Here is a 19,721-nt window from a genome sequence, read left to right on the forward strand (position 1 = left end):
CAACCTGAGGTTCATCTTGGTTGACATCTGTTGATTGTCTGCTGTCATCAAAATTGTTATTTTTTTGGTTCCTGGTTATGACAGGTGATATTTGATTGAATGCTAAATGTTTTTTTTCTGTTATGTTAGAAGACTCTGGGTCTTATTTAAATCTATTATTTTAACAGGAACACACCCCATTTATGTTCAGCATGTTTTTCTTAGCCTATTTTGTATGCTGTGGTTGTGATGACAGTTTAGTTTTCAGTATGTTTGCGGTGTTATTTTGATCTATTTTGTTTATGTGTTATCACTACCGCTCCCACTGTCTTCTGTTGGTGCTTCCTGAAGGAGTGGAGGCAATTTTTTTTTCCCAGGCCTGGCTGCCACATGTCTCTTGGTAGAGGAGAAATGTGGTAAGAACCCTATATAAGTACCCTTCTGGCTGCCCAGGTCTTCTGAGCAGATAGAGAGAGAAATCTGACTTATGGGGCAAAGAAGTCTGTTGTACTGGGCCAGTTGCTGTATCTAGATCTCTTGCAGGTCCTGCTCACCTTTCCAGGTGTCTCTGAGTGAAAAAGGAGAGGTTTGAGCCAGCAGTGACAAAGAGGCTTTTCAGATATAGCTGCTTTCAATTGCTGTTTTTTCTTTTCTTTTCTTTTCTTTTTTTCCTGGTTTCCCCAAACTACCTTGGTGTCTTTGGACAGAAAACTCCTTTTCTCAGGAGGTGAACTCCTGAGAAAGAGAACTCCTCTTCTGCAGGATCTCAGGCCTGGAGTAGAAGGAGAGCGCTTCCCCTTGTCACTTATGATTGGTATACCTCTTAATTGATCCCCAGGCTGGCATTGTCTGGCTCACCTGGTGTGTTCAGGGGGGCTCCTGTTTGATCCAGAAAAAGAATGATTCTAACTAGGTCAGCAGGCAAAGAATACTGGGTCTGCGTGGCCTTTCTCTGTTGGTGGGGGAATTGTAAGACACCCTGCTGCTATTGTTTCTGCAGTCCCAGAGTTCTAAATCAGCCAGCTCTCCTTTTCACCACCTTTCATCATTCTCTTTTGCTTGCCTCGTGTACCATTTTCAGGGTTTATAGTTGTGTTTATTAGAAGGAACAGGAAAAAATGGGTTTATGCTATTTTTTCTGGACCAGAAGTTTGTATTTGTTTGTTTCTCTCCATTAGATTGTAAAATTCTTGAGGTCCAGGAGAGTTTTATATCTTTCTATAATCTAAATTGTATATATTCAGTGAATGTTTTGCGAATAAACTTAGTCCAACTGGATCCGAGCTACTCCATAATGGCATGATTGGGTTGTGATTAAAAAAAACTGTCTTGGAGTGAGCACATTTATTTTTACTTTAGACTTTCTGTATATGGATCAGACATGCAATGATCCTTCTATTTGTTGTGGAGTGAACCCTGAAAAAAGAAGAAAGAAAACAGAGAAATGACATGTTTGATTTCTACATTTTCGCACATCAACCTGGACTAACAAAAGTGCCCTAGTTGGTAGATGATATAATTAGTGATTTTCAGAGCTTTTTTTCATGTGTCTCCTAAAACTATGACCTTCTTTTATATTTAAAAATATCTATGAGTTTCATCATTAGTTTGAACACTTGTAAAGAGGTAATGACTTATATATAGTAAGGGTTGCTATTTAAAAATAAGATACTTATATGCCTTTTAAAAATGTATCCAGTAGAATGAAAATATCAATAATAGTTAACAGGTGAAAAATTTACCTCTTCTCTTTTCCTCTTAAATTTGTAGCTCCGTTCCATTTGTCACCACAGCATCACATCCTAATGTATTACATTTTTATGCTTAGAATTTTTTTTTTCATGATCACCAGGAATAAAGTGCATAGGCAATTTGTCTATAGTTTATGTCTATATATGTATATGTACATATGAACATATGTGTGTGCATTGCATAAACAGATAAACAGATACGTGTTTAAATATACTTGCTATGGTCATAAATCCATGCATGTTTTTAACAATTTTTATAAATGTTATTATTAATACAAATTGATTAAACTCCATATATCAAACTAAGTTTGATGAGTTTTTTTAATAGAAAAGCAAAGTATTACTGGAAATATTTATAATCAGGTGAATGGAGCATTTTAAACTTTTATTTAGTTAGCATGTTTATGGATGATAGTTATTCATTGCTTATGTGAATCCCACGTGCATTTTATCCCCATTTAACATTTTTTGATATGGATGCTGAGAGAAGTTTTCTCCACAATGAGTAGATTGGAATGAAAGGATTTTATTGTAGTAATGTCTCTCAATTTTTTCAACTATGTAAAGTTTAGGGTAAAATTACAGCAGTTGTTTATCAAGTATTATTTTTAACAATGTGTCAGCTAAGTCAGTTGTATTCCCCTCTTTTAATGTTGATGAAAGAAAATTGGATAAACACGTTTATGTAGATAGATTTGTTAACTAATCATTTCTGTCACTCACTTTATCAATATCAACACCAATATTTTCGATTTTCCCTTAGTTTGGTGTCCCACAGATGTTTTCACTCCAAAGCAATGCATCAGCATTAAATTAAGAAAAGACGACATCTATTTCTCCTTTTGTATAAAGAAATGGGAGAGGAATTGGAAAAATGGACTGAGAAAACAAAATCTGTAGAGACCTCTTTGTTCTATTTGTATCAGCAAATAGACTTAATGAGATAGTAAAATGGAGACACAGAGAAATCATTATATATTACCAAAATCTTCACACTGAAGTAGATTCCATCTCTCTTTTTTTCTCTCCCCCTCTCTCTGTGTGTGTGTGTGTGAAGTGTGAAGATTCCTAAGAAATTATTCTTAAGACCTTTTTCTACATCCAAAACAGGATAATAAACTTAGGGGTACTTTTTAACCATGAATGTCTAGCCAAACAGAATATGTAACTTCATGAGGTTTGTATATAAGATGATAATGGATTTTTAAAAACTTGTATGAACCCATGCTACAAATATGCTACAGTGAATTTTTTAGAAATACATATGAAAAATAAATTGTATCATTTTGTGCTTACATCTTGTTTTAGACCCTAGATGATTGTTACAGCATCACTGCATTCTTTTATTTCATAAGATTTGGAAACATTCAAACTACTTATTTGGGATGGCATACCATGCACTTAGATGCATAAAGTCTCATTTCTTTTTTAAAAATGTAACCCATTACCTTGTTTTCATTTCTTTGTTTCATCATTCCTTTTATTGAAAAATATGCCACCAGTAGACCTGTAAATAAACTGAAATGTCTTTTAATGACTTAAGTGTCCATCTGTATTCCCCTACATATTTAACCATCAGGCTGTTATGATTGTTAAATTAATTATGTGGCCTTCTTTTCTCCTCCCTAGGTTGATTCCATCCTGTAAATTGGAAATTCAATCAGTAGTTAATTTTGGCACATTGGTTGCCAATAGTAAAGTGTATTCTAAAGAGGTTACTATCAATAACCGTGGCAAAGCTCCAGGTAAATGCTTCCTGTCGTATTTACTTACACTTTTAGAAGAGTTGATATTATTTGAAATGTATACCTTGTGTAATAGATTACCTAATTTAACTGAAAAAAGTCTATCATTTGAAATAGCTCAAAACCAAAGGTCCTTAATAGTATTACTGTAAAAGACTGATAGGCAGCAATTCAGAAAAAAAATTAACCTTCCTCCTTAGGAGCCTGATTAATACCATCAGAAAATGACTGGTGATGTACCTCAGGATAGGAGGCAGGATAGTGTCAGAGAAGTTATACAGTTCAGAGACAGAATTAGAGCACAGTGCCTTATTAGTCATGTGATCTGGGGCAAGTATTTTTAAGGATTTTGAACTTGAGATTCCTTATTTATAAACTGGGACTGATAAAATGTACGATGGTGAATTATGTACATACTTTGAATTGTGGTATTTTACTTGGCTCATCATAGATGCTTAATAAATGTTTGTCTTCTTTCTCAATCATATTCAACTTTAAATTAACATCAAACTCCCTAGAAGGCTTTTACTAATTTTTTTGTTGAAAGAATAAATGCTTCTCTCTTTTCCAGATTGAATTATTTCCAGGGATTCTTATTGTGGCCTAAGAGTTTACATAAGGATGTATATGTGTGTGTGTGTGTGTGTACATTCATGTACACTTTAAACTGATAGCATACAGTAAGCATAGGATTGCTTATCCCTTCAGTCTCCTGATTCAGTGGCATGTGGGGTTGCAAGATTGCCATTTCTCCCAATCTAAAATGGGGACTAGCTCCGGACAGGGAGGGCATTTCTATCTGAGACTGTTTGTTGAATATATAAAGTAGGTCTTAAATCCAAGCCTCTTTTCCACTAACCGAGAGTGTTCTCTGGGGCTACCTGATTGAGCATTGGGAATTATGAAGACCAAGGCAGTCTGTCAGTTTACTGATTTCTTCTTAGGATACAAAGGAATAAAACTCATAACTGTTTCACATTGGATGTTACTCATCTCACTTTCCATGCTTTGGTTTTTAAATGAGTGCATGTCTGATGCCTGTGGGATTATAGAATATTAGGCTCGTTTGTGGCCTGACTTGAGTGTTGAGGAGGAAGTCTCTTATGGCAAGTGATATGGGCAATATGATCCTTTAGACTCTCTAGTTATATTTTAGAGCACTGATATTTAATTAAAGTATTTTTATTTGTATTATTTTACTTTCCAGAATTTCTTTTAACCGTTGTCTATTCAATAACCTTCAATGTTTTGATAGCAATAATATATTCCCTTTTTGTTCTAAAATCTCACCAAATTGTACAGTTTTATTTCATATGAGAGCTCTCTATAAGTAAAAAAGAAATATGGTTTTACTTTTCATTGAATATTTAATATAATTTTACTCAATAAATTAGAATAAGTACAATTAAGCTGCGTACTGGGATACATAATGTTTTAGGAAAAATAATGCACAATGACTATTAGGATTTTGTTAGTATTTTATGTGTATATAGTATTTGTAATAACTTGGTTGGGTTTATTATAATTGAGTACTGTGAAATATTAACGACTGTTACCTTACAAACTGAAACAAATTGTTATCAATGAATTACATTTTCTTAGTGTTGACTTTATCCCACATGCTTGGAGTCAAATCAGATTATTTTTTCTACTATTATCAAAATTGATAGTGTATATTACATTCAGAGTAGCTAGTGCCTATAAGGTGTCATAAAGTCCTTATTATCTACAAGCAAAATATATACATGTTCATGATAATAGCAATGTATGTTTATGAAGGAAAACATTTTGAAAATAGATTCAGCCATCAAAGTTGATTTTAACATTTTTCAAAAGCATTTTATATGCTGAATTTTTTGTAGGTTTAGAGTCAAAGTTCAAATGCTTACAAATTTGTATGTATACCTAATAGGATATTTAAAACTCAACACTTGGCAGATTTAACATTTGTACATCTTTGTTTTCTCTCTCTGGTGGTATCACTGCAGTTATAACCTTTGTTTTTATAGACTCACAAAGTTTATGTATGTAAAACTCCTTGATGATTTATTTTCATAGCCTCTTATGGAGTAAACATCCATGGATCTAGCCATATGTTGTTGAATAACTTTTGTTTCCTCATCCTTTATAAAAATGGTTCCTAAGTTTACCCCTGACTGTACAAAGTAGTGCTTATCTTTTCTTTCTGAAGACATGTTCCATTCTTTATGGTGTCTCTAATGTTAGTACTTTGCAGATTAATACATTCCATGTTTACTTTTATGATTTTATGGTTTGATAATACCACTATTGTTTCTCAGCTTTTATCACTGAAGATTAGAAAAAGAAATTATTAATTTAGCATGCCTTGAATTGAAATCATTTCCTCCTTAATGTGAGCATGCTTATTTATTTATTATTTTTTAAAATGTTTGTGGACACATGGTAGGTGTATATATTTATGGAGTACATGAGATGTTTTGATACGGGCATCCAATGTGAAATAAGTACATTATGGAGAATGTTGAGTAGACTTTTTCTACTACAGTATTACAACATAGAACAGTCTCTCAAATTCCTAAGTGAGAGCCTTACACATCATTTCTGAGTTTGAACATCTACCTCAGAACTTGTCATCCTTTAGGTTTATTTGGTCTACTTTGTCCAAAATATATGACCTTTCATTTGCTCTTAATGCCCACTCTGCCTTTTCCCCTAATTAGCAGCATCATTTCTCTACTTCATTGTCTAAAATATCCTGGAATCATCTGTAAGCCAGGAAATTTGTCAAATTGTACCAAACCCAGAAGTGGTCCTGGGGATCTTCCGTAGTAACTCACAAAAGCACCCCCTACTTATTCTCAGTGCATAATTCTTGTCTTCAATTTTTTTTTTTTGGAAACGGATGCCATGGGATCTCCATATATTCTTCATGCATAACATAACCCTAATTTATAGGATTCTATATTTTACCATATTCATAATTTATTTGGTTTAGTGATTTCTTGGAGTTTCACTAAAGAACCATGAAGCTTTTAATGAAAGATGATTAAACCCAGAAGGAATCTGTTAAATCCATATGAGCATTCTGAAGAGTCTCTAAAAATTAGTCATTTGGAAACATGTGGAGCCTCATACATATTTGGTGTGTTTAGAACCAAGGGAATTTAAAAAAATCATAGGAAATAGCAATAGCCTTGGGTACATGACAATTGATTTTTAATAGCATTCTGTAGAACTACAGACTCTGGTTACCCTAGCTTGATCTTACAGATACTTTGAGACAAAAATCTGCTTAACAGTTCCTAAAAATTTTTTCAAGGAGTATAGACAATGTAACCATGTATACTGCACCACTCAGTGTCTAATTTGCTTCTCCAGAGAAGATAGAACAATCCAGATTCAAAAATCACACAGATTTGTGTGAGGGGCCCCTCATTTCAGCTATAGCTGTGGGCACCCTTATGTTTTATGTGCTCCCACTAAGTCGTATCAGTGGGCAAGTCTATAGGTCTGTTTTACGTGGCTTATTGGCAAAAGTTGCCATAGTTGGCCACTGCCACTTTCTTGGGAAAACAAAACAAAAGCAATTCAAAGCCCTTTGGCTTTTGTGACAACTTACTCTCATATATAGAATACTAATTAATAACTCAGGTCCTGAAGTGAGGTTGAACAGGGCCCAAATCTTAGTTGCATCACTTACTATCTGGGAGGCCTTGGGTAAGGAATTTGCGCTTCTGAAACATCCATTGTCTGACTTAACACATGAGAGATAAAGATAGTACCTTCCTCCTCTAATGGTGGTGATGATTAATAAAATGCTTAGCACACCCTCTGGCATATATAACTTTTCAGGAAATATTAGCTATTTATGTTATAGTTATGATTTTTCTACCACCTCTCCCCTCTTTAATTCTCTTTCCTAGACTGGTGTTCCTTTTTGTCGTATATTAAATGTGAATGTTTCCTAAGGTTTGCCATAGACTCTTATGTTTCTTCAGTCAAGGTACTCTCCTTGGACCATCACTTCCTTTCCTTTTATTTCACTGGCTACTCCCAGATGTATATAATCCTGTAGGTATCCTTCAGTTTTCTCAAACTTAACAGCTTTCCCCAATACTTGTTTTCTCTTTATCAATGAATGTTACCACTATGTATTTGGACAGTTCAGAAACTTGGCAAAATTTTCAACACCTCTCTCTTTTTCACTTCCTACCTCCCTAGTCAATTAGTAAATCTTATCTGTTCACTTCATAATTAAGCCAGTAATCCTACTTTTCTCTGCCCAATGCCCCTTTTTTACAAAAAGCCATTATCTTCCCTTGCCGAATTTAGATCAAATTAATTTAGATCAAATTAACCTAAATTATTTTCCTGACGTTACTTCCTTTTTAGTTTATTTCCCACACATTAGCTAGTGCCATATCTGAGAAGAAATGAAAATTTGATCACACATATTCCATTTGTAACATTCTCTTTTCTTTTTTCTTTTTCTTTTTTTTTTGACAGAGTCTCGCTGTGTCACCCAGGCTGGAGTGCAGTGGCATGATCTTGGCTCACTGCAACCTCCGCCTCCCAGGTTCAAGCGATTCTCCTGCCTCAGCCTCCCCAGTAGCTGGGATTACAGGTGTGCGCCACCACGCCTGGCTAATTTTAGTATCTCCAGTAGAGATGGGGTTTCACTATGTTGACCTGGCTGGTCTCAAACTCCTGACCTCAAGTGATCCACCCACCTTGGTTTTCCAAAGTGCTGGGATTGCAAGCATGAGCCACCACACCTGCCAACATTCTTTTTTTCAGTAACTCTCTTCTCTTAGGATGATGCTCTTGCTTCTGTTGTTACCAATTTAAAAAGCCAAACAAATGGTTTTTATATTAAAGTTAAATAAGACATAGTAGTGTTGACATACCTGCAATTTAAACATATTTAGACAATTAAACAATATTCTTTCATATTTTGTGTTGCTTCTGAATAAGTTTTTGAAATATTCACTTAAACTCTTTTGTCAAATTATGTCTAAGTGGTTACAATATGGGAAACTTTTTCACTGACTCAGCCTTAACTAAATTTATATACCTTTTTTTTCCTTACAGAATGGAGTCAATAATACCTATTTATTTGAAATGGATATAATTTTATATATTTTTGATTTATTTTATGATAGAAAAGTAACTTCAAATATTATGTTATTAGCACATCTATGAAATGATTGATCAATTTTGTTAGTTACTTTGCATTTTCAAATATTGTCTTTTTAATATTTTCGTTACTTTTTTTGTGCTAACATTTTATTTTCCTAAACTAAATGAATACATTTGGAAAATATCATCAGATGTGATTTAAGACTGGTGAATTCAGAATTTGCAAAGCTGTTTATTTTGGCACCATGCTCATTTGTGTTATAATGATAATAAAGGGACTAGTGATTGGCTGCTTCTATTTGTTGGCCATACTTTTTAAGTACTGCTTAGTGCTAAGCAGTGTGTGGGGCGCTGCGACCACAGACATGAAAAAGAGATTGTATCTGATTTCAAGGACCGCATGCTCTAATGTAGGCACAAAACATTACCATAAATTATGAACCATTTCTGCTTTCAGAATAAGAATCTTTGTACCTTCCTTCTCATATGCCATTTGATTTCAGAAACCAATCCCCTTTGTGCACTGGAGAAATTCATCTCCTAGGGAATGATAATAACTATAAGTATTAGCCTGTGGTCAGAAATATCCAAGTGAAAATCTCATCTTTATTAGTTAGTTACTAACTGTAGTAGTTATTGCTATATAACAAACCACCCTAAAATATCTTCAAACAGCAGTTATTTTGTAATTGGTCATGTGGTCATGTGTATGCAGACTGATTGGAACTTGACTGATCTAGGCTGGGCTCATTTGGGTGCTCTGCTTCAAGCTGAGGCAACTGGGCCCGTTCTATTTCTCACTGCAGGTCTGTGGGTCAGCTGGGTGGCTCTGCTCCACATTTGCTCATTCTAGGGCACGTGCCAAAAGGACAGCAGTTACTGAGGAGAAACACTTCCCAAAGTCAAGGGGCTTGATCATGTAATTTGCTTTGGCTAATAACATGTGGGTGTAATTGACAGCGTGTCAGTTCCAACCTAGATGCGCTTCTACCATGGGAAGTAGGAAGTGTTTCTCCTGAGTAATTGCTGTCCTTTTGGCCCATGCCCTAGAATGAGCAAATGTGGAGCTGAGTCACCCAGCTGATCCACAGACCTGCAGTGAGAAACTCTGGAACAATAGGGCAAAGATACAAATGTGGAAAAAGGTGAAGAATTGTGGTCAACAAGCTAATCTACCACAGTAATTGTGTGACTTTGAACAAGTCATTCATCATTTCAAAGCTTCTGTTTTGCTTCTTGTAAAATGGAGGTGATGATTGAAAATATTATATCATAGATTATTTATGGAAATTAAATAACCTATGCAGAGCTCTTAACATAAGTGTCTGAACGTAGTAAACAGATAATTTTAACTATTGGTGAGAGTTGAGTTCTAACAACAGGATCATATTTGTTGAGTGACCTCAGAGATTGGACTTACAATTAAAGCTTTAATTCTTGGTACACTGTAGACCATCTGCTCCAGGGGTATTCAATCTTTTGGCTTTCCTGAGCTACACTGGATGAATAAGAGTTGTTTTGGGCCACACATCAAATACACTAACACTAACAATAGTTGATGAGCTTAAAATATCTCAAAAAAATCTCATAATGTTGTAAGAAAGTTTATGAATTTGTGTTGGGCTGCATTCAAAGCCGTCCTAGGCTGCATGTGGCCCATGGACCATGGGTTAGGCAAACTTGATCTACTCTGTGAAGTATGTTGGTCCCCTACTGAGAGTGTGCATGCAACACTGTAAGCGTCCAGATGTAAACCAACTGCTCTTATTCCTTACAGGCATATTTAAGACAGAATACTGTGGCCAATTACCCATCGTCATTTTTCCAACTAGTGGTATTGTGGATGCTAAGTCATCAGTGGTTATTAAAGTAGATTTCTGTGCAGACCACCCAAGAATTGTAGATGAAGAGGCAATGTGAGTATATAGTGTGGTTCTAAAAATTCTAATACGAATCTCAATGCTTTCCCATTTGACCCTTCAGATGTGACTTTGATTGTATGTAAGCTCCTTTGTTCTTTCATTCAGCATTGTTCATTGAGTCTCTACTATTTGCCAAGCAGTAGGCTTTTAAGAAATGGGAAGAACTAGAGGATGGCATATGGGTACACATAACAGGATCTTCTATTTTGAATTTCATTGAGGTGAGAGAGTGGACCAACGAAGGGCTCCACTAACAAGGTGATAGTTGAATCAAATACTTATTGGTGAGTAGTAATTAGCCAGGCAAAGAGCAGTGATGTGATTTGGGGTGTGTGTATGTGTGTGTGTGTGTGTGTGTGTGTGTGTGTGTGTGTAGGGGTGGTGGGAGTTAGTGATGGGAGTAGCGTAGAGGAGGGATTTCAGGCAGAGCAAGTAACATACTGGAAATCCTAGAGGCAAAAAGACAGTATTGCACACCAAGGTATCTTTGGCAATGTAGAATTAAAAAGATGGAGGTGGGGAGTGGCAGGAGACAAGACCAGAAAAACTGAATGGAATGGTCTAGTTTGAAGGGCTTTGTAGTCCAGCATTTTTGTGCGGTATGTCTTAATTCATTGGTAGAATGTGCAATCAATATAATGGACCATCACCAGTATTTTTAACAAACAACTTAAAAATATCAGAATGCATCTGCGCTGTGTGTGTGTGTGTGTGTGTGTGTGTGTTCCGGCATTGGAATGTAAAATACATTTTTTTACTGAAGATCGCAGTCATAAATATGTGATAAAGAGGTGTGAGCCCTTATAGGAGCTTGGGTTTTATTGTGAAGGCTATGAAGCCTTAGGGGGGTTTTAAGATGAGAGTGTCACGATTAGTTTGTATTTTAGAAAGATCATGCTAGTGGCAGTGTGCAAAACAGACCAGGGAGTACAAATGTGGAACGAGAAGCTTGACTAGAAATTACAGTAAAGCAAGAGGACAATGACAAAGGTCTGAGGTAAGGTCAACTGAGAAGACTGACAGAAGTGTGCAAATTGGAGATAGGCTATGGAGGTAGATTTGACTGGATTTGGTGACTGATTGTAGCAAAGGAAGATAAAAGATGGAACAGGGTTATGGGAGAAGATCTTAAATTCAGTTTTGATATGTTGGAATGGTTTTACTTCTCGGATTCCTGGTGGAGCTGGCTGGGGCTTATTACATTATCTTGAGTCCCAGAAAGAAATTTGATTTAGATGTACAAATTGAGTGTTCCTTACTCAAAATACTTGAGATCAGAAGTGTTTTAGATTTCAATTTTGTTTGGATTTTGGAATATTTGCATTATACTTACTAGTTTAGTATCCCTAATCTAAAAATCTGAAATCCAACATGCTCCAATAAGGATTTCCTTTGAGTTTTATATCAGCATTCAAAAAGTTTGGGATTTTGGAGCATTATGGATTTCATATTAGGAATACTCAGCCTGTATAGGGTTGAAGATCATCAGTGTATAAGTGGTAGACGAAACAGAAGTGTTGAGAATAAATTTGAGAAGGAGAGTAAAGTGAGAAAGAGTAAGAGAAAAAAACCACTACTATTCATATTAACTATTCATCAAGTTTTAAAAAGGTCCCAGTCTTAGAAGTGTGAGAAGGTGGGGCCTGAGTGAGTTAAAAGAAAATCTTGAAATTATGGTATCAAGGAAGCTAAGGGAGGAGCAATTCAATGCCCAACGTTATAGGATATAGCATAAGATAAGGGCATAGGTGATAGTTGTGGAGCAGTCAGTTATCTGTGGTATCTGATGGGCCTAAAGTGAAAGATTGCATTTATGCCAGAGAGGGATAAAAATGAAAGAGCAATTCCCAAAGAGAATTGAAATTCATCTGAGAAGGGAAGTTTAATGGGGAAATATTTATTTCAGCAAAGAAGTGGGATTTTTGTTTTGTTTTGGTTTTGAGATGGGATCTCTTTCTGTCACCCTGATTAGAATGCAGTGGTGTAATCATGGCTCACTGCAGCAGCGACCTCCCAGGCTCCAGCAATTCCCCTACCTCAGCCTCCAGAGTAGCTGGACCTAAAGGTGTGTGCCACCATGCCTGGCTATTTAAATTTTTTGTTGTTGTTGTTGTTGATGTAGAGATAGGGTCTCACTGTGTTGCCTAGGCTTGTCTCGAGCTCCTGGACTCAAGCAATCCTCCCTCCTTGACTGTGCACAGTGCTAGGATTACAGGTGTGAGATCACACCTAGCCAGCAGTGGGTTTTACTGAGATACGTTAGATTGTAAGGAATTGAGGTGTAAGGATGGGGATAAGATTAGCTGTTGGACTTGGGAGATGAGAAGAATTAGAAAATAGTTTCAGAATTTGAGAGCTAGAGGTAACCATACAAATCATTTAAATAATGGGCAATATAAGGCCGGGCGCGGTGGCTCAAGCCTGTAATCCCAGCACTTTGGGAGGCCGAGACGGGCGGATCACGAGGTCAGGAGATCGAGACCATCCTGGCTAACACGGTGAAACCCCGTCTCTACTAAAAACTACAAAAATCTAGCCGGGCGAGGTGGCGGGCGCCTGTAGTCCCAGCTACTCGGGAGGCTGAGGCAGGAGAATGGCGTGAACCCGGGAGGCGGAGCTTGCAGTGAGCTGAGATCCGGCCACTGCACTCCAGCCTGGGCAACAGAGCAAGACTCCGTCTCAAAAAAAAAAAAAAAAAAAAAAAAAAATGGGCAATATGAATATGTCATTGAGTTTTTTTGGAGATCAATTCATGAGACTGTTTTACAACTTTATTGTTTCCTGAAGACAGTAGATTAGGCTGCACATATGCCATTCCATTTTGTAGATGCAGATATACAGAAGAACCTGATAACCTCTGGTATGCACGTGAAAGGAATTACTCTTAGGCTACTGAGTTTTAATTATAATGTGATTCTATAAAGTTTCTGTTTATTGAAATGTGTAGGAGAAAAACAGTGTATAGAATTCTAATTAAAATATGTATGTATGTGCATATTTTATTATCCTGTAGAGTGATTTTGCAAGGTCAACCTGAGATGCTCTTGAGTATCAAAGCTCATGTGGTTGAGCAGATTATTGAATTATTAAACGTGAGTAGAGACAGAAGGCTGGAATGCATACATTTTGGTCCTGTTTTCTTCGGATCATCAAAAATTAAACATGCACGTATACACAATAATAGCCCAGAGCCCATAAATTGGGTGGCCATAATACAAGATGATGCCGTGGGAGAAGAAGTGGTAAGTAAATGGTGTGATGGGGATATCAGGAATTATGATTTAAAAGAGACTGTGTTAAATCTACTAATAACCAACAAGCTTTTTAATTATTCAAAATATCTTTTAACATGGGAAGATAGATTTGATTTCGTGTGTATCCAATGGCAACCTCAAAAAATTCAGAAATTAAGCTAACATTTATACTAATGTATATCTGAAGTAAACCAGGCAAGTGCTTCTTATAGATCAGTGGCTAATTGAAAGTATTTCTGTTCTCATCAATTTTTTAATCTTTTTTCAAATTTTTTTTATTTTTTTATTTATTTTATTTTATTTTTCTTTTTTCAAATTTTATGATGTGCCTTGGTCAAATTTATGTGTAAATGTTACTTTAAAGATAGATATTTGTTATTGCCTAGATTCTGGAATTTTAATAATTATTTTGTAACCTCCTCAAAAACTTTTTTTGTGTTTTGCGTTAATACTCTTTTATATCTGAGTTTACATTACAGGGTACAGATATTCGACAAAGAACAGATATTGCTTTAAATAATCTCACCTACATAAGAAAAATAAAGAACATAGATACTACTACCATTATCTCCTGTCTTCCTAATGAAGGGACTTTACAACCTTATCAAAAGACTGTAATTACATTTTGTTTCACCCCAAAGTAAGCAAAAATTAATTTCATTGTAGTGTTAAGTATTAATGGAATGTATATTAACCACACTTTAATCAGATTCAGTTTAATACTATAATAGTAAAACTTGCCAGAAGGCACAAATCAGATTTTTCTTGTCATAATTCTAGATGTTTCTAACATGGTTAGTAATATTTCTAATAATTCTAAATATGGTTCTAAATACTTGATGTAAAGTTAAAAATCTCCCCAGACCTTGTGGAAATGGGGTGGTGGAAGTGCAAGTTTTGAGTTGTTTTGGAGTGTGGCCCCAAATTGTTTGTGCAGTCAAGACCTTGTTGTCCCCACGAATAGTCAGGTGTGTGCAGCATGTTGTAGGCCCCTCTAAAGAGGATGCAATGCTTCTGGTAGGGCAGAATTATTGCTGACTCTCCTAAGTATTAAACCTATAGTACCTTCCAGGGATCAGTCAAACTTGCTTGCTGAAATTCATACAGACTTTTAGTGTACATTTTTCATAATTCCATGAACTATGTTTTGTTATTAAATTTGAAGAACATGCTGTTTTAAATATATAATAGCAATTTCAGTGACACCTTGATAGGTTGTAATACGTGTGAACTGATTCAATTGCAAGAATATTTTCCCTTATTTGTGAGAGGGTAATGTTTAATGTACTTCTTTTTTGTGGAACAGGGTTGCCTGTGGAAGATTGAGCTTACTTTAATTTAAAGGGGTTAATAAATCAAGTAATTGTTCTATATGTAAATCCACAATTGCCTTATTAATGATACTTTCATACAAGTAGTTTCTTTGGTGAATCTATAAGATTCTGTTTAATACACAGTCTTTGAAATGTCAAATATTCTATTCTCTTTCATGGCAGCATATTAACTTGAGAGTCTAGCATAGAATTATAGGTGTATATGTATGATTTGAAGTCTTAGTTAAATGTGTTCTGACCACACTATTTGTATTCATATTTAATATTACGTGTCAGTCTTTTGTAAATGTAGTTGAGTTTGCACTGCTAGAGAGTTGACCTCTAGGTAAGGCAGGTAAAAGTAGCCATTGAGCAGAGCTATGACATAAACCATCTCTGCCTTTGCTCCTATTTCCCTTCTTCCTAGTCTTCCTTTCCTTTTCTCCTCGAACAAAATTTAACTGTTAGCAAATCTTGTTCTCCAAATTACTTGTCCACAACAAGAGCCTGGCTGGCAATATGCACTTAGTACACTGGGGAAGACAAATTTGTAACAAATGTTTTTTATTATGCCCAAGAGTAAGATGGACTATTGTAAAGAATTAATCAGAGTCCTTGGTTAGAGATGAATTTTGCCTGGAAAGGAAATTCTTTGCAGAGAAAGTGGCGTTTGAGCAAGACCTTGATGACTTGGTATATTTAAATTACTCTTGTCTTTGACGATGTTGGCACGAACTCATTTTTTCTGAGCTTTATACTCTGTAGCCTTCTTTTGGCAAATCTCTCTGTGCAGTAAATTTGGATAATGGATCACGGTTGTATTTTCATTCCTTAACATTGATTTGCTTGCATAGATTTAAAGGTTGGATTGATATTCCCTCTTACAAGGTTATAAAGGGTATCTCCTTTGCTTTAAAAATAACTCATTGTGATTTTTTTACAGGCTAATGGCTGATGGTAAAAAGGATATTGGACCTTCATACAGGCAGGACTATGCTCTCTTTTTGAGATTTGAGTCCGTAGGAAGTAAAGATGGATTTTTGAGAGATGATGACTATAAAACCATCAAAAGTAAGTGTGAAATTAACAAAATTATCAAATGCGTAGTCATTTAAATTGTTTAAAAATTTGAACATCAATATCTATAGAGACAATCTAATAAAATATATAATTATTGAATAAAACAAAGCAAACATATTCAAGAGACTTTAAAGTGTCATCTGTGGCATGTTATGAAGTCAACTTCACAATCATTTAGATAATAATTTTCCAGGTTAGAAGTTAGATTACTTTATAATTTTAAAATGATGTTAGATAAACATGGTGATCTAGAGTTTAAGGAATAAGAAAAAAAACACCCTGATTTCTTTTCTATGTATGCCTAGGTTTTTTTCTCAGGGATTGGTATGGGGACAAATGACCCATTCCATCTCTATTAATCCTTCAGTTCTCTTAGAACTAAAAATAGGAACGGTCAAAAACAAGATCTAGAGATCTAGTTAGTAGAGTACAGGACAGTGTTGTTGGATATTGATAATTGCACATGTTTTGCAGGCCACATGTCAAGATGCCTTATATGTTTTATATTCTCAGGTTATATTAGGTTGGTTATAGTGAGGAAAAAAATGGAATGGGATTTGGCGTTCAGCTTAGCAAGACAGATCAAAGAGAAAATAGAGAATTAGGAAGGTTATGAATCAAATCCAGGAAAGTGAGCTATACCAAGGAGGGATTAGGTCACCATCCTGGATATTTATGCAAATCAAGTATGTCAGTGTAAGTGATATTGAGCAGGATTTGACTATATTCCTTGGGCATAAATGGATTGTTCTGTTACTATTTATATTGTGTTTTGTGATATTGAGCTATGTCTGCTGATCCTAGACAGCAATGGAAATTCCACATTTGTACAAAGTTTACAGGTTAATCCAGTTTTGAATAGCCAGGGATGGAGTTACTAGGTTTGCCTTAAAGGTAATTTAGAGTCTAAGATTGGCTACTAAGAGCGTAAGTGAAAAAATACAAACTCTTTTTCTTCGGTTCTAGTTACACTGCTGTCTCTCTGCAAAATTGTTCTTCTGTTATCATCTTTCTAGTTTCCCAAAAACTTCGTGTTTATATTTTTGCCCAGCTTCTATTCCATTGTCCATTATTCTAATTCCTGTTTTTCATGTGCACTTATATCTGTTGGTCTGTCTCCCACAGTGACTGAGTGAAAAGCCTCTAATTCTATGAAATTCAACTTTCAGCTTATATTGGGTCCACACATGGGAAGCTGATTGTGTTGGAGTAAGACACACAACCTTGTTGAGAGGTTTCACTTTGTATCTATAATCACTAATCCCAAGTGAGTTCTTTAAGCTGTTTGACATTCCTATTGCATTCGCCCATTCATTCACTCTTACACAATCTGAGATGAATATCACACACCTTTTATTCTCTCCTCAAGATTCCACTCTTTCCTCCTTCATCTTCACTCATAAGCTTGAACATAGAGTGGCCTAGTAGACATTTCCGTAAGAATATCTACTAGGTATCTCAACTTAACATGTCCCAAGTAGAACTCCTGATTTTTTCATAGCCAGCTCCTCCTTCAGTCTCTTGTTTCAAGAAATGTCAATTCCATCATTTCTGTTCCTAAGGCAAAAAACTTAGAGTCGTCCTTTATCACTTCTTCATTTCCCTATTCTGTGTCCAATGTATCAGCAAATCTTCTTAAGTCTACACTCAGGAAGGGGAACATCACACACCGGGGCCTGTTGTAGGGTGGGGGGAGCGGGGAGAGATAGCATTAGGAGATATACCCAATGTAAATGACAAGTTAATGGGTGCAGCACACCAACATGGCACATGTACACATATGTAACAAACCTGCACGTTGTGCACACGTACTCTAGAACTTAAAGTATAATAAAAAAGAAAAAAATATATATATATATCTAAAATCTGACAATTTTCACCATTTTTCTACTCTTCTCCTCCAGCCATTGGTTCTTTAAAGATGTTTGAACATGACAGACAAGTTCCTGCCTTAGCGTATTTGTGCTTGCTGTTCTGTCTGCCTGGAATAAACTTTTCCTAGATTTTTACATATTTCTTTCCAGACTCCCTTTATATCTTGGCTATCCCTATCGGAGAGGCCTTTTTGGACATCTCTACATAAAACAGAATCTCCAAGACCTTGTGCTCTGTCTCAACCTGTCTTACCTTTACCCATATTACTTATCTTCTATGAAATGCTGTGTAAACATATTTGGTTGATTATCGTTATTTGATTGATTATCATTAATGTCACCTCACTAGAATGTAAAGTCCGTAACAGCAGGAATGTTGTCTCTTTTATTCACTGCTGTATCCACAAGGCATGACACAGAGAAGACAATCAATAATTGTGTTGAATGAAAAGACTGAATGAGCTACCTAATTCGCATACGTCTTTCAGACAACAAATAAACTAAGCAAATATATTCTGGCTTCCCCAAACACTTTATATTCAACAGCTATTATTGCTTTTACAGGTGAACGATTTCAGAAAATGGAACTAGCACTGACAGGCACAGGACTTCCTGTTTTACTACAGTTTGATCCAGGACCAGTTCTTAATTTTAAACCTTGTTTCATGGGTGAACGTTCAGAAATTCAGTGTATCATAAAAAATCAATGTGAAGTACTTCCTCTGACGTACCACTTTGAAAAAACTGCAAATTTTAAAATTGATCCTGAAAAGGGCGAGATTAATGAAGGGGGTATGGTGGTAAGATAATTTTTCTTTGCTTTTACATGGCAGCTAACATTTTAAGGTATGCTAAAATGCTATGCAGATGATTAGAAACAACATGTGTTCTACCAGTGTTTATAAATTGTTTCTCTTCTGTGGCCTCGTTATGAAGATTTTTGTGTTGGTACTCATACAGAATCCATAATGATTTAAGTGCCTGTCATGTGCCAGCGAAAGCATTTGGCACTAGGGAATTTAAAGAAATGCAAAACACAGTTACTTCCTCTAAAATATTAGACATATACACAGGTAGGTATGGCTTAAGGAGAATATAAAATATCTTAAAGTGGTAACAACGTGATATAGAAACTCAAATAACAGAATGTTTACTTCTAACCAGATAGAAAGGTCTTCATAGGAGAGTAATGTATGAGCCAGACATTGAAGGTTGAGTAGAATTTTGGAATTTGAAACTGGTGATATGTACTAGGCCTAGAACTTGTACTGCTGGTACAAAGCAGAAAAAGAGAACACGAAGGCATACCTGTGAGCCCTAGGTCAGCTTCTGGTTGTCAGGAGCTGTTTTTCTTTTAATTGCTGCACAAATAACTCTTTCCCATATCCTCTAAACCATGGGTTAAAAGACGATGGTCCGGCCGGGCGCGGTGGCTCAAGCCTGTAATCCCAGCACTTTGGGAGGCCGAGACGGGCGGATCACGAGGTCAGGAGATCGAGACCATCCTGGCTAACACAGTGAAACTCCGTCTCTACTAAAAAAAAAATACAAAAAAACTAGCCGGGCGATGTGGCGGGCGCCTGTAGTCCCAGCTACTCGGGAGGCTGAGGCAGGAGAATGGCGTGAACCCGGGAGGCGGAGCTTGCAGTGAGCTGAGATCCGGCCACTGCACTCCAGCCTGG

The 19,721-nt window shown here is 36.1% G+C and overlaps 1 protein-coding gene across 1 annotated transcript in view; it reads left to right on the forward strand.

Annotated features, from left to right (window-relative positions):
* The window catches only part of CFAP47 (cilia and flagella associated protein 47), a 434,654-nt gene that overhangs the window by 14,719 nt on the left and 400,214 nt on the right, over nucleotides 1-19,721 (forward strand). Inside the window, exons 3-8 of the mRNA XM_025371837.1 lie at nucleotides 3,360-3,475; nucleotides 10,374-10,512; nucleotides 13,532-13,760; nucleotides 14,252-14,412; nucleotides 16,029-16,156; nucleotides 18,604-18,839. Of these exons, the coding sequence (XP_025227622.1) occupies nucleotides 3,360-3,475; nucleotides 10,374-10,512; nucleotides 13,532-13,760; nucleotides 14,252-14,412; nucleotides 16,029-16,156; nucleotides 18,604-18,839 (1,009 nt within the window). The remainder of the gene's footprint in view (nucleotides 1-3,359; nucleotides 3,476-10,373; nucleotides 10,513-13,531; nucleotides 13,761-14,251; nucleotides 14,413-16,028; nucleotides 16,157-18,603; nucleotides 18,840-19,721) is intronic.

This window comes from Theropithecus gelada, chromosome X (assembly GCF_003255815.1).
Source record: "Theropithecus gelada isolate Dixy chromosome X, Tgel_1.0, whole genome shotgun sequence".
Taxonomy (NCBI): Eukaryota; Metazoa; Chordata; class Mammalia; order Primates; family Cercopithecidae; genus Theropithecus; species Theropithecus gelada.